Source organism: Mixophyes fleayi, chromosome 1 (assembly GCF_038048845.1).
Source record: "Mixophyes fleayi isolate aMixFle1 chromosome 1, aMixFle1.hap1, whole genome shotgun sequence".
Classification (NCBI taxonomy): Eukaryota; Metazoa; Chordata; class Amphibia; order Anura; family Limnodynastidae; genus Mixophyes; species Mixophyes fleayi.
Window position 1 is genome coordinate 229922041 of NC_134402.1, and position 13772 is coordinate 229935812.

General features: G+C 37.2%; 1 protein-coding gene across 3 annotated transcripts in view; it reads left to right on the forward strand.

The window, feature by feature from the left end:
• KCNN1 (potassium calcium-activated channel subfamily N member 1) overlaps nucleotides 1-13772 on the forward strand; it is an 83232-nt gene that overhangs the window by 22478 nt on the left and 46982 nt on the right. For all 3 annotated transcript variants that reach the window (XM_075206852.1, XM_075206861.1, XM_075206845.1), the window contains exon 4: nucleotides 1702-2120. In XM_075206852.1, the coding sequence (XP_075062953.1) occupies nucleotides 1702-2120 (419 nt within the window). The remainder of the gene's footprint in view (nucleotides 1-1701; nucleotides 2121-13772) is intronic.

The following is a 13772-nucleotide window of genomic DNA, read 5'->3' on the forward strand; positions in this document are numbered from 1 at the left end:
CCAGCATTAGACGCGCATATGCCAGCATTAGGCACGCATGTGCCAGCATTAGACGCGCATATGCCAGCATTAGGCGCGCATGTGCCAGCATTAGACGCGCATATGCCAGCATTAGGCGCGCACGTGCCAGCACTAGATGCGCATGTGCGTAGCACTTCCTCTTTTTGCCAGTAGTGTTAGGCTACCGGTGAATAGGAAATAATTATATTGGAGGAGGAGGTCTTTGCTGGGGATTCCCAGAACAGCCCTGGCATGGTAAATAGCGGTGGACTTCATTATGTATTTGCAGTGATTTGATTTGCAGTGATATATAATGACAGTTACTGCCCCCAATGGTAAATAGTCCCCATAGTTTCCTTGGGCAAAACACTAGCAGAGGGACCTCAGAACAAATTTCAGCACAGCACAGTGCTGAAAGGAACAAATTACTGTATTTGTTCATTTTAGGCATTATATTATATAGGATTTTTGGTTTCTTAAATTGAATTTTGAGGACCTCAGCTTGTCTTCTGCCTTGAATAGCACTAATTATATTTATGCATGAAAAGACACTTCTTTCCTTCAGGCAGTATACATACAATTTAATGCTTTTATAAAAATAATGTTGCAGAATGGCATCCCTTCCACTGTAGCATTTGTTTTTACAGGTTAGGTAGGTGTATCTACTTAAAGTGCTGAGAAAAGAGTGTGATATTATAATTATCTGCATACCTCCATTAATTTGATCTTAAATGTGACCTGATCTTCATTTAAATACTAATAATAGATCAAGTGAATCCACCATTCAATATCAATTGATCAGAAATGAAGATAAAAGATATTTAAGGTAAGGGTTTAATCATAGCCGAGACATTTTCACTGTGCATATCAGACTTCCTGTTAACCTGCTCGCTCATGTATGCAGTGATTTTGTTCCCCATTTTGGAAATTGTTGCTGCATGATTGGAATCTATTCAAATGCTAATCAGGAGTAATGTAAAATCCAGTTGTCTGATGACCACAATCTGCTTGTATGTGTGGCCATTGGTTGATCTTACTTATCCCATTTTGATCTGTTTGCTTGGTTTCAGTGACCAGATATGTCTAAATTGGCCACACATGTATTTGGCCTAATTGGGTATAAATCCTGTTGCATGCCACTTTAGCTGAGCAAATGAAGCCGTCTATTTATGGAAAACTCCAGTAGACCCATAGAAGGACCCTATAGGTAGCCCATCAAATGTTTAGAGGGCGATATCAGAGAACAGCATCTTACAGTGAGGTAGATATTACGATTATATATAGTTTCAAACTCTTAACTATTAGTATAGGAACATTTGTGCACATTGCTGACACCTCTTTATTTCAGATCCACTTATCTTAAATGTTTAGAGGTCCTTTGACAGCCACAAGATGCTTGCCAGATGGAATACATAAATATATCAAGTGAAAGAGTCAATTAAGCCTATCAATTACAGTAATGCATAGTTTTCTGGATGCAAATATATTGACATTTCAACTTTTCTAGATGGTGTCAAGTGGTCAGTATATTGTACTTTGAATTTCACTGATTTAATCTGTTGACTTTGGCAACAGTGTTATGTTTGTAAATGCTTCCATATCCCTTTATTACTTTTTATTATCTGTGCCACAATAGGTATCTTTTTATTACATCTCCTATGTATCCTAATTTTCTATGGCCTAAACTCTTCTTTGTCTTAGCTTTTCATGGTGGACAATGGAGCTGATGATTGGAGAATAGCCATGACCTACGAACGGATATTTTTCATCACCCTAGAGTTGACTGTGTGTGCCATCCATCCCATCCCTGGACAGTACTCCTTTACCTGGACAGCCCGCCTGGCCTTCTACTATACCACCTCTGTAGCCAATGCTGACATAGACATCATCTTATCCATCCCCATGTTCTTGAGGCTATACCTAATTGGACGAGTTATGCTCCTCCATAGCAAGCTCTTCACTGATGCATCTTCAAGGAGCATCGGTGCCCTCAATAAGATCAATTTCAATACTCGCTTTGTAATGAAGACACTTATGACCATCTGTCCGGGCACTGTTCTTCTGGTTTTCAGTATCTCGTCCTGGATCATTGCAGCATGGACAGTTCGAGTGTGTGAGAGGTAAGTGCCTCTCCTACTTTGGCCACTCACTGCTGGATTTCTTACTGAAAAGCAAAACCCCTCTTGTGTTCAGCATGAGTTTGGCATGCTTTATTCCCTTTAAATTTGCCTACATTTCATTTAAGAAAATACTTCAGGGTGAGTTTATATAAACACAAAAATATCGTTTTGGAAGATGGATTTAATATTTATCCGGATTTAATATTTATCCATGGAAATACAACAGCTGATCCTTTTCTGTATGCTACTCTATAGTGTAACTGTTGTCTGTTTTTGCCTGTGTTTTTATATATGGCTACAAGAAAGGACTCATTTGGCAGTGGTATGAAATTTGTTCACCTTTATTTTTCCTCCCACAAGTACTGTAATTTTTAGCAATGGTAGCTCATGAAGCTGAAATGTTTCTTTGGTCATAACTTCCAATATGCTTTATTTCAGCTAGTGCACAATGATCTGCCTCCGATTTAACAGTGTATTCCTGTAGTAATGACCTGTTGTCCCCTTTTGAACATCCCCTACTATTTAGGAACATTCAGTCCATGTACCCCTTTAGTGGTTTACCTAAGTACCACCTTTTGCCAGCATTGATACGAAGGATGGAGCTGGATAAGAGTTGTGTGGCTCCCAGTACTGTCAATTCTATTTTCTTCAGGACATTAGCGCTGGAGGTGAACGCTTGCACTGTTGTAGTGGTGAAAGTTCAGCTGGGGAAGATCCCCACCAGAATGATACATGGAGGATGTGTTCCTAAATAGCAGCACCTCTCCAAATGCCCCTGTAATTAGAAAATAAGTGGGAAAAACAGGGAGAGCTAAATAAGCAGACAAATGACAGGATGTCATTTTTTGAAACCACATCTCTTCTATAACAAGCAGAAATGTAATATTCCTAGGAGAGCATTTATTCAGGAAATATGTTGTTTCATAACTAAAAAGCAGATCTTTTAAACAGAAGAGCATAACTGCAGCCCTCAAGAGCCCTTGTCAAGTTAGTTTTCAATAAATTTCTGCCACAGAACAGGTGATTCAGTTTAAATCACAGTCACTAAATTGCACAACTGTTACTAGGAGCTAAAGGTGACAGTGTAAGCAGATTGCTCACAAAATGGATACAAATATAAAATAATTAACAATTTCCCTTCAATACAGGATTTAGGAACATACACCGTGTTTTTTTTTAAGGAGCTGTACACTCTCCTTCTCTGCAAATGGTGATTTCTGCTTTTGACAAGAGTCATTGAAAGATCTTTGAAAAGAGGAGGGGGCGAACAATGATGTAGAATTCAACATATGATTGGTTGTGAGCCATTTACAACCAATCCTCTACAACAATGAATGTCCCCTAATATTTAAAATTTTTGCCAAAATCCCTGTCAAAAGCAAGGCCTGTCATTTAAAGAGAGGAAGAGTGTATAATGCCTTTAAAACTTTACACTATGTCAATATATGATATAGTGGCTTTCAATTATATGCAATAGATTATGCATGGGGAATGTAAAAAATATTGTCACTATAATATTAACATTTTATTACATTTGCATTTGTATATAAAGCTAAGGATGATTTCTCTCTAAGTAAATGTATTTACCTATCTTTATACTATTTACTGTTTGACTACCTATGACTATCACTTCTTACTATTACATTTTGACAAATACCCTGTATTGAACGGAAGGCCTACTTAAAGTACATATGCAACAAAGTGTGTAAAAAATCATTTAATATCTATCAAATAAACCATCCTCAGTGCGAATGTCAGTTTACTACAATGAGCCATAGATGTGTCTAAGACTAAACTGGAAGTATCACACAAATGTTGAAAATAATGTATAAAAGCCTGCAAATCTTTTTGGTGGTCATCCATATCCCCAGGCTGGTCTAAGGTCAGCTGTGGCATATAGTAGTTTTAATGACCATACATCTGCACTTCTTCCATTAGTTCACAATATTCATACACCCCACCTTGAACTGCTATTTAATGAACACCATTAATACTTCTTTAAACATTGTCCTTAAGATTTGATTTGAGGTAAATAAAAATCACTTATGAACTATGTTGCTCCAATATATATCGATAAAAGAAAAAAATATTAATTTTATAAATCATTTTAAAAAACAATTACTCGGTAATAAAGAGTTCAGGTTTAATAAAGCATAAATATGGTTTAATTTTGGACCATTACTTAATCACATTTATGCAGCTTTATCACCAATCTAATGTGAAATCATCCCTCTGCTTCACTTCTCCTACATACGAATAGACCTGTTCTAATCAGTGGCCTCATCGATGCAGTTAGGAAGGAAGCCTAATGGAAGACCTGAACTCTGTCAGGATACAGTCGTATCTTTATCAGTCAGCATCAGTAGATGTATAGGGTGTCACCAGTCAAATCCTAAATTGAGTTTAGCTACCAAAACATTAACATTTTAGCTGCTTTTGTCACAAATCCTATTATCAAATATTTATCTTGTTACCTGCAGAAGTTCGACAGACTGCATTATTGTATTTTCCGTAACACTGAATTTTTTTTTTGTCCCTTTCATGTCACTGCCTATACTTCATTCTGTCAAGCACTGCATTGTTCTACATCATATCATCTGCACCTCTGGTCTTGGCTTGGTTTTGCTGATCTGGTATACTCAGTGTAGAGTTTCCTAACTTTCTCCCAAATACCCTCAACAGGCCATATTTTAAAAATCTGTAAGTGCAAGTGCCTTATATCCTTAAAGGTGGCATTCTCTTTAAGGAAGTTTTTCTAAAGGTTCCTGTAACATAAATAAATGACTACATAAACTCTATAGAAGAATGGTACAGCCCTTATGGGGGCAACAAAAGCGACAACTGTTTTGTGCAGCACAAACCTGGTTATCATATTGGGTAAATATCATCTGTGAAATAGAACACAAGTGGAACATAGTTAAAAACCTCCCACATTAGAACATACTGTACATTTTCACATATTTAAAATCCAAAATAATAATGGCAAAGCACATTATTAAATAAAACAGTGCCAAATTGAATACATTTTTTCGATTCCGTTTTCGAGGGATTATAGCAAAATTAAGTATCAGGGTTATTTATGAAGACTCACAACACAATTACTACAGCATAATTACTACAGCATCATAGTTGGCAACAGTTTATTATCAATAGAAGCGAAGGAGGTGGTGGTGTACCCATGCTATTATTGGGCACTGGAGCTCAAACTGGTTGCAGTTCAATTCTCAAACTGGATCAGTGAAATGGTTATAAAATTGTAATTTTAAAAACAGTTAAAGTGGAACAGATTCAAACGTGTTCAAGCCGGTTTGACTATGTTTGAATTTGTTCGTCAGTGTTCAAGCCCATTCATCCACGTTTCGACTTAACAGTAGGTCATTTTGGTGTTTTTCTTGATTGAGAATGGCAAACCTTGTACAGCTAACTGTGAATACAGTAGTGTTCACAAATCAAATTAAAGAACAATGGTAAACTACTCACATATTAGAAATACTATTTTGATTGTTTAACATTTTCTTAAAAAACACTAATCTTGGCGCTACTGCAAACGCAATGGGTGAACCTAAAAAGGTGAATTCGGACTGCAAATACGAGCAGCAAATTTCAAACTGCAATTTAGAATCAGGTTCTGTAGCCAATTGTACAGCTAACACATTCAGGTGCATCAAAATGGTTAGAAATTTTTAAGCATTTTTATTGGACACCAATGTTCTATATGAATTATGGAATGCTGTGACCCAGATCCTTTCTTGAAGGCTTCACCTGTACATCAGCATGTTAGGAGTTACTACTTAGATTAAACTTAAACTTTAACTGTTCTCCATTAGTCACTGGGAAGTGCTGTGTCCAATATTAGCGTTTAGCACTATTTTTACTACATTGTGGTGGCCCAAGTTCTAATAAGTCCTTATATATATAGAAATAGAGTCTGAGACTGAATGATCCTTGAGCTGAGTTACAGCTGCGACTGTAACAACCCAATCTTTGTTGTCTTGTTCCTATTGGTAAACTTGACATGCATAACTAGATAATGCTATATCACATACAACAGTGAAGGAAGGGACTATTGCATAAGAACATTTCTTTCCCTGCCCTAGTGCCGGGGACTTTGCAGAGCTATGCTACGCCCAATGAGTATTGTCAGTGACATGAAAGGAATAAGAAAAAATGAGTTATGCAGTCTGTCCCTCCCGCTGCCGGGAGATTGTGGGAATTGCTAACAAAGTTTAAAAAGAATAAAAGTACAATAACCCATAACAACCACAATATATATTGTATTAGTATAATGGAAAGTAGACTCATGAAACCAATTATCTGATTGGATGCACATTTGCACTTATGTTTGTAAATATCCATATGATTCTGTACTTTAGTAGGTAGTGACCTAGGGATGCACAGAGAACAGAAATGATCATAGTATACAGCAGAGGTGCCCAAACTCAGTCCTCAAGAGCTACTAACAGTTCACATTTTCATGATTTTTTAATCATGCACAGGTAAGTTAATCTATTTTCCTGGGTGAGTAAATATTCCACCTGTTTCTACAGACACAAATCCTGAAAACATGACTTGGTAGCTCTTGAAGATTGGGTTTGAGCTCCTCTGATGCATCAATTATTACATTAATCTGATATTTAAAATGTTTTTCTTTCATTAAGGCAATGGCCATATTTATTAATTGCTGCAGCACTATAAGACAGTAGGGTGCAATGTAAGTCCAAACTTTCCACAATGGAAAATAATTGAAAATGACTTTAAATGTAAAATCAATTTGTAAATGTGCACTGGTCCATGTCTGCTAAGCAATGCTACTTTTGAACTGTGTATCCTTATATTTTTTCTATAGCGACTTATCAATATGCTCCATCCTGCGAACCCTCAATTAAATTTGTCACTACTGCAGAGGACAGAAACTACTAGTAGATGTTCCTATCTCGCTCTTTCCAAATATTTTCAGAGCCATGCTGCTTTCAAAGAGAATGTCTCAATTTCTGATTCCACTAAGCCTTGCAATTTGAAAATAGCAGAGCTTAGAAAACACATTCAGCAAGGCTGCATTATGTGGGAGATTCACAATGCAGCACAATATGGATTATGTTGTTTCACCTTTTTTAATTGTTTCATGTTGAGAGTGATAAAATGAAATGGGACATTGATCTCCCAATATGATAACCCTATAGAAAAGTTGCAATTGCTACATGCATAGATAGCTCTCCAGACAGCAATAGAGGTATGGTGGCTCTAAAAATGCAACTCAGTTGCCCATCTAAAATGTTTCAATGCTTGTCCCTTTATAACACCCCTGTTAATCCTCCTTCTGCTCTGCTTATCTTTCCACCTGTCAATGTCTAGCTCATTTACCAGCTAACACCTACATTATTCTCCTAATTTCTCCATCTGTTATCTTTATCCAACATCTCTCCCCACTGTCTTCTCACCAACTACCCTAGTCTTTTACATTTTCCCTAACCTGCCGTTGTCTCCCCTCTTTCTAATGACAAATGCTGCTCCTAGGGAGAAACTGTGAGTTTGACAATAAATGAATGCCAGGCTCTTTTTCTAAATGCACGACCGCTCCAAACCCTACTAAAGATTTAGGGCTTGCTGCAGCTGTTTGGGTACTTTACATAAGTGGGAGGTAATTGTGAAAAATCTCTGATAAAATGTATGAGATTCTTTCTGATTATTTGGAATAGTTGCTGTTTGAAATGTTCTGGCAGAGTTCTGACTGCAGATCAACACTTCTTCGTTGTAAAAACTAATTGCTATGGTATTCTTACCTGATTTAGTGGTAGAAAATATACCATGTTACACACTAATGAAACAGGATTGAATAAATACAGTAAAATGTAACTAGAAACTGAGCACAATGTTCCCTCTAAGTTGAGTGATCAAGAAATAGCAAGAGTTAAAATTGTAATATGAAATGGGAGCTGCATTAAGAACGTGCTTTTCCGAGAAACCCCGTACAATATATTTATTTTTCTTTTCCTAAGTTCAGTTTTTCAGATTTTCAGTAGCTCATTTTAATTTACAGATCACTCACCTTACAGAGAATAGTGATTTGCAATTAAATGAAAATGGGGTACCAAGATGGATATTTGCAGGAGATTGTTTATTTGCTGTTTCACCAGAAACAGTCATGGGCACTGAGAGAGGGCAAAGTACCCAGGCTCAGGCCTCCTGTGAGGGCTTGGTTGTGGCAGATTGTGGTCCATCAATCCGCGTCCCCAGCTAAGCAATATTAGGCTAGGCAAGCCCAAGATGCGGCAGCACCAGAGCCTATGATTACTTTTGGCAGTCCACTGTATACAGTTGATATAAAGTATCAAAATAAAGGGAATTTTTCTGACGGATAAGCGGTATATGTTGAATTAGGTCTGTGAATGTCTCTATAACAAGAGTCTTATAAGTTTCAGGTGGCCTGTATAGCCTAAAAGTACAGATATACACTAAAATCATAGCAACCAACATTTGCTTTCCTAATTTGCACTAGATTGAGCAACGCTAATTGATGATTGATTGATGTTGTTTCAGGGGCGTTTTGAAACTTTGAGCAATGATAGTAAATATATTTTTGTTAATGTTTGTGGGTATGTGAACTGCTGGCTTGAAATATGTGTATTAGCTAGGGCTGGAGTGAATCCCTTTTTTTTCCCCTGAGAATTATATTTGGGAGGCCTGCCAACTTTTCTCCTGGAGGTCCCATTATATTGTCACACCACCACTATATGTTTCCAATAATAGACTGATAAGAGAAAGAATACAGAGTAGCCTAACTTCCAATTCTTGCATTCAGCAAATTTGGACCTAGGGTTTGCACCCCCATGAAAAGGAACATGCTTACAATATGATTGCTTCCTGGAGCCATCCCGTTGTGGTGTGTCGTGTACCCCAGTGGTGCCCCATCCTCTTTCCCTTCCTCTACCCTAAGATCACACATACATTGCTGAGCACATCAGTAGTAACTGCCCTTGGGGTATACCTCCCAACAGTTCCTCATAGCAAGACTGCCCTGCCTAAATTGGGACAGTCACAATGTATGGAGTAGCAACTCACTTTCTGCAGTATGATCACAGCTATACCTATTGTCTTTAATGAAACTTTGCAGGACAATCTTTTGTATTTAATGCTTAATTGGGCTAGCGATGCACAGTAAACATCCGTACATCCAACCACATAGAAATGAGCAAAATAATTTGTCCAGTCTAGTGGAAATCTATGCTCTTACTCTACTGCTTGTCCTTAACTGCTTGTTCTTAACTCAAACCAACATTGTTTCCAAAAAAATGTGAAACGCAATTTGACAAAACCACATATTTAGCAACTAGTACTGTATGGTCTATATACTGTATATCATTTATCTGCAATGACCTGTAGTGGAAATAAATGTCACAATATGGGGATAATTATAGAAGTAAGCAAAATGACCCTCAATGTAAAAAACACAAATAAATAAATAATTGGCTAATCAATAAATAACACAAATGTATTCCTGACAATGAAGAAGAAGGTCAAGGTTTTATTATGTCAATAAATGCTGTAATATGACAGAAAATAAAGAGCATGTCTGTTAGTTCTCTAAAATAGGATGAAATAAATCAGATAATCATAGTAACTGATCGCTGAAACAAATAAAGTTATTATGTGGCTTAAGAAAGCTGTTGATGACAATATAGATAATTAATGTGGCATGTAATATTCAATGTGTTCCACACTCTAACATACATTGATCAACCACAACATTAAAACTGACAAGTGAAGTGAATAACATGGATTATCACATTTCACCACATCTGTCAAGGGCTGATGAACAGTAACTTATTAAAGTTGATGTTTTGGAAGCAGGAACAATGGGCAAGTGTAAGGATCTGAGCGACTGGATCAAAGCATCTCCAATACGGAAAGTCTTGTGGGGTGTACCCAGTGTGCAGTGGTTAGTACCTTCAAAAAGTGGTCCAAGGTAGGACAACCAGTGAACCGGCAACAGGGTCGTGGGCGCCCAGGGCTCATTGATGTGTGTGGGAGTGAAGGCTAGCCCGTCTCATCCAATCCCACAGAAGAGCTACTGTAGCACAAATAGCTGAAAAAGATAATGCTGGCTATGATAGAAAGGTGTGAGAACACACAGTGCATTGCAGCTTGTTGCATATTGGGCTTTGTAGCCGCAGACCAGTCAGTGTGCCCATGCTGACCCCTGTTGACCAGTGAAAGTGCTTACAATGGACACATGAGCACAAGAACTGGAACATGGAGCAATTGAAGAAGGTGACCTGGTCTGATGAATCATATTGATGGCCGAATTTGTGTGCATCGTTTACCTGGGGAAGAGATGGCACCAGGATGCACTATGGGAAGAAGGCAAGCCGGCTGAGGCAGGGTGATGCGCTGGGCAATGTTCTGCTGGGAAACCTTGGGTCATGGCATTCATATGGATGTTACTTTGACATGTACCACCTACCTAAACATTGTTGCAGACCAAATACACCCCTTTATGGCAATGGTATTCTCTGATGGCAGTGGCCTTTTTCAGCAGCACAATTTGCCCTGCCACACTGCAAAAATTGTTCAGGAATAGTTTGAGGAACATGACAAAGAGTTCAAGGTGTTGACATGGCCACCAAATTCCTCAGATCTCAATCAACCATCTCAAATATGTGGTATTTACTGGACCCACCTCACAACTTACAGGACTTGAAGGATCTGTTGCTAATGTCTTAGTGCCAAATAAAACTGGACACCTTCAGAGGTCTTCAGAGGTCTTGTGGAATACATGCCTCGATGAGTCAAAGATGTTTTGTTGGCTTTAATATTGTGGCTAATTGGTGTATAAGTGACATTTATAAAAATCATAGTGTTTTGCACATGTTTTTTTTTTTATATGTTTTATGTACAAAAATAAAATCCAAATATGGATAGCTGAAAATATGTTATTCAATTCATGGTGTTGAGTAGACACATAAAGGTGATCCTATTCTGAACACTGTGTACCTGATGCAGAGCTTGCAAAATGGTTGTAAATTCTCAATTTCAAGATGCGTCAAGCTCCACATTGGCAGCATATGTGCCATGTTTATGTCAATGGAAAAAAATAGCATGTTTACATCCATATACTGACCTCAAAAGATGAGTTTGGCTCTCTGCATTTGTAGCATATTTTCCACGTATAAGGGAAGTACACACTTATTACAAAAGAAAGACTACTTGCAAATAACAATTACCTTATATTAACGCATACCTCATATCCTACAGGAAGATACACGTTACATTAACACTACATATTTATGGTGTACTGTCAAATCCCCATAACAAACTATTTAGGTTTATTTGGAATATTATTATTACTACATTATGTATTTATGTATGTATGTATTCTTGGTCTATGTATTGGCCATGGACAATGTTATGTGACTGCCCGATTTGTAGCCAATACAATTTTTTTCACCTTCACTATTAACGCCTTATTAGGTAGATGAATATTGTACTATCGCTGCAACACTACGAGTTCACATTAATCAAACTGTTTAATAATAATGCATTCACATCATTGAAGGAAACCTTACAAATTATTTTCAAGGATTTTTTTTTTGATGATGCAAACTTTTTACATTTTCCTCCAGCAGATCCAAATACTGAAGGATGTTGCCCAGGCAAGCCTTTATTGTTCTTATTTCTTGGCACAGGCCCTCCACATATGCCCTGTAATGAAAATAAATAACATGTACACACCTCTACAATAGCGCTATCTGGCTGAGAAAAGTCCCACAAATAAGCGTCTGCTCCATATGTAATATAGCTGCATGCAATGAAGGAAGTGGTATTAGCTGAAAACGAGATACCACGATCATCCAATCAAAAACAATAGATAATGTTGCCAGCCATCAACATCATCATAAGCATGTATTTGCACCTGCCCTCTAGCAGGTGTAAAATACACACATCCTAATAGGCGTATATATATCTAAATGCTGGTCTGTATGAGCCACATTTGTATTGGCCGTTCTTGTACTTGGCCTACTTCAGACTGCCGCCTTTCCAGTCTTTAGGATTTGCAAATGCTAGGTACATGCAAGTTTACATTGTTTGTAGTCATGTGCAGATTTTGCACACTGAAAGTACAGCTCAGCATCAAAACCACACATAATGGCTGATTTATAGTTGGATACAAAAATGCGTACAGAGGGCCTGAATCATTAAGAAATGTAAATTCAGAAATATACCGTATTTTGAATACAACCATTCTGCACATGCCGAGAGACAGAACCTACAACAGTGAATGCAGCAATGTCCAATTCATCTTTGAGTGCAAAGGACCCTTACTACCGCCTATGATTTCATGGGCAGAATGGGGAGGGGACTGGGCATATGCATGTAGTCACTGTACACTAAGGTCATGACTAGCTAAAGGATAAGTCTGATTCAGACTTTGGCATCTCAAAGATACATGTTTTCTGTTGTATCACTTGCCCCAGCTACAGGTCGGGTGTAAGTGCTGATTACCAGTGATGACAGTTGTGTATGCAGGCAAGAGCATGTGTTTACAATCAGGAGCAACTGTAAAGAATGCATTTTAAGTATAGTAGACATTCATAACATCCTAATTAATGTGTGTGCGTGGGGGGTTCTTTATCAATGTTTTTTCATTAATAACCATTTTATTAACAGGTGCCAATCATTGAATAGTTTTTTGGGGGGTTTTATCTGGGCGTTCTTTTGAGGCTTTATATTCCACATAGATATAGGAGTATCTTGCAGTGTATTGTCTGTCAGAGCAGAGCGCACCTAGGGGTATATTTGCTAAATTGTGGTTTTGAAAAAGTGGAGATGTTGCCTATAGCAACCAATCAGATTCTAGCTGATCTAGAATTAGAATCTGATTGGTTGCTATAAGCAACAACTCCACTTTTTCAAACCAGCAGTTTAGTAAATATACCCCCTAGACTCCTTTTTGAATACGAATGTGCGTATACCATATGTCTTTACATTTTTTGAAAATGCACATTACATTCGTTTTGCGTTCTTTGATGAATCCCATCACATGTCTTTCTACATCTGTATTTTGAGTGGCAACTACTTTTTTTTTTTTAAATGATTATTTGCCTTTATAAGATTTATATTATATGCGATTAATATTTAAATTAAGTTCTATATTAACCATCAAAGCTGTTTAAAAAAATAGAGAAAGAAAGAAAGAAGAAAAACATTTATGAAAGAGGCGAAAAATTATATAAAAAAAAAACCTCTTAAATTATTTACACCATTTTTGTCACATTCTATTCATATAATTTTATTTTATTCAGTTGCAAATTAACTAAAATGTATTTATTCCCATGTGGTAAGTCGACAAAGTTGTCTTTTCTTAGTTCTCTCTATTTACACTCATTAAATAGATCGCAGACTATTAACCTCTTGTGTGTTGTTTTGCTACATAATATTCGTTTAATAAAAAAACAAAAAAAATAACCATTTGATTCCAATTACCTTCAAGATGAAAAGGAGTAGCTGATTTATCAGGTGTACAAAACAACAAATCAATTATTTATTGAAGAAGAACGAGAAATTTCATCCAATTATTCATGTATTTAAATCTCGACTAGGCTGCTCATTACCATTACGGCTTGAAAAAGAGGCACGGTCCCAAAACACATCACA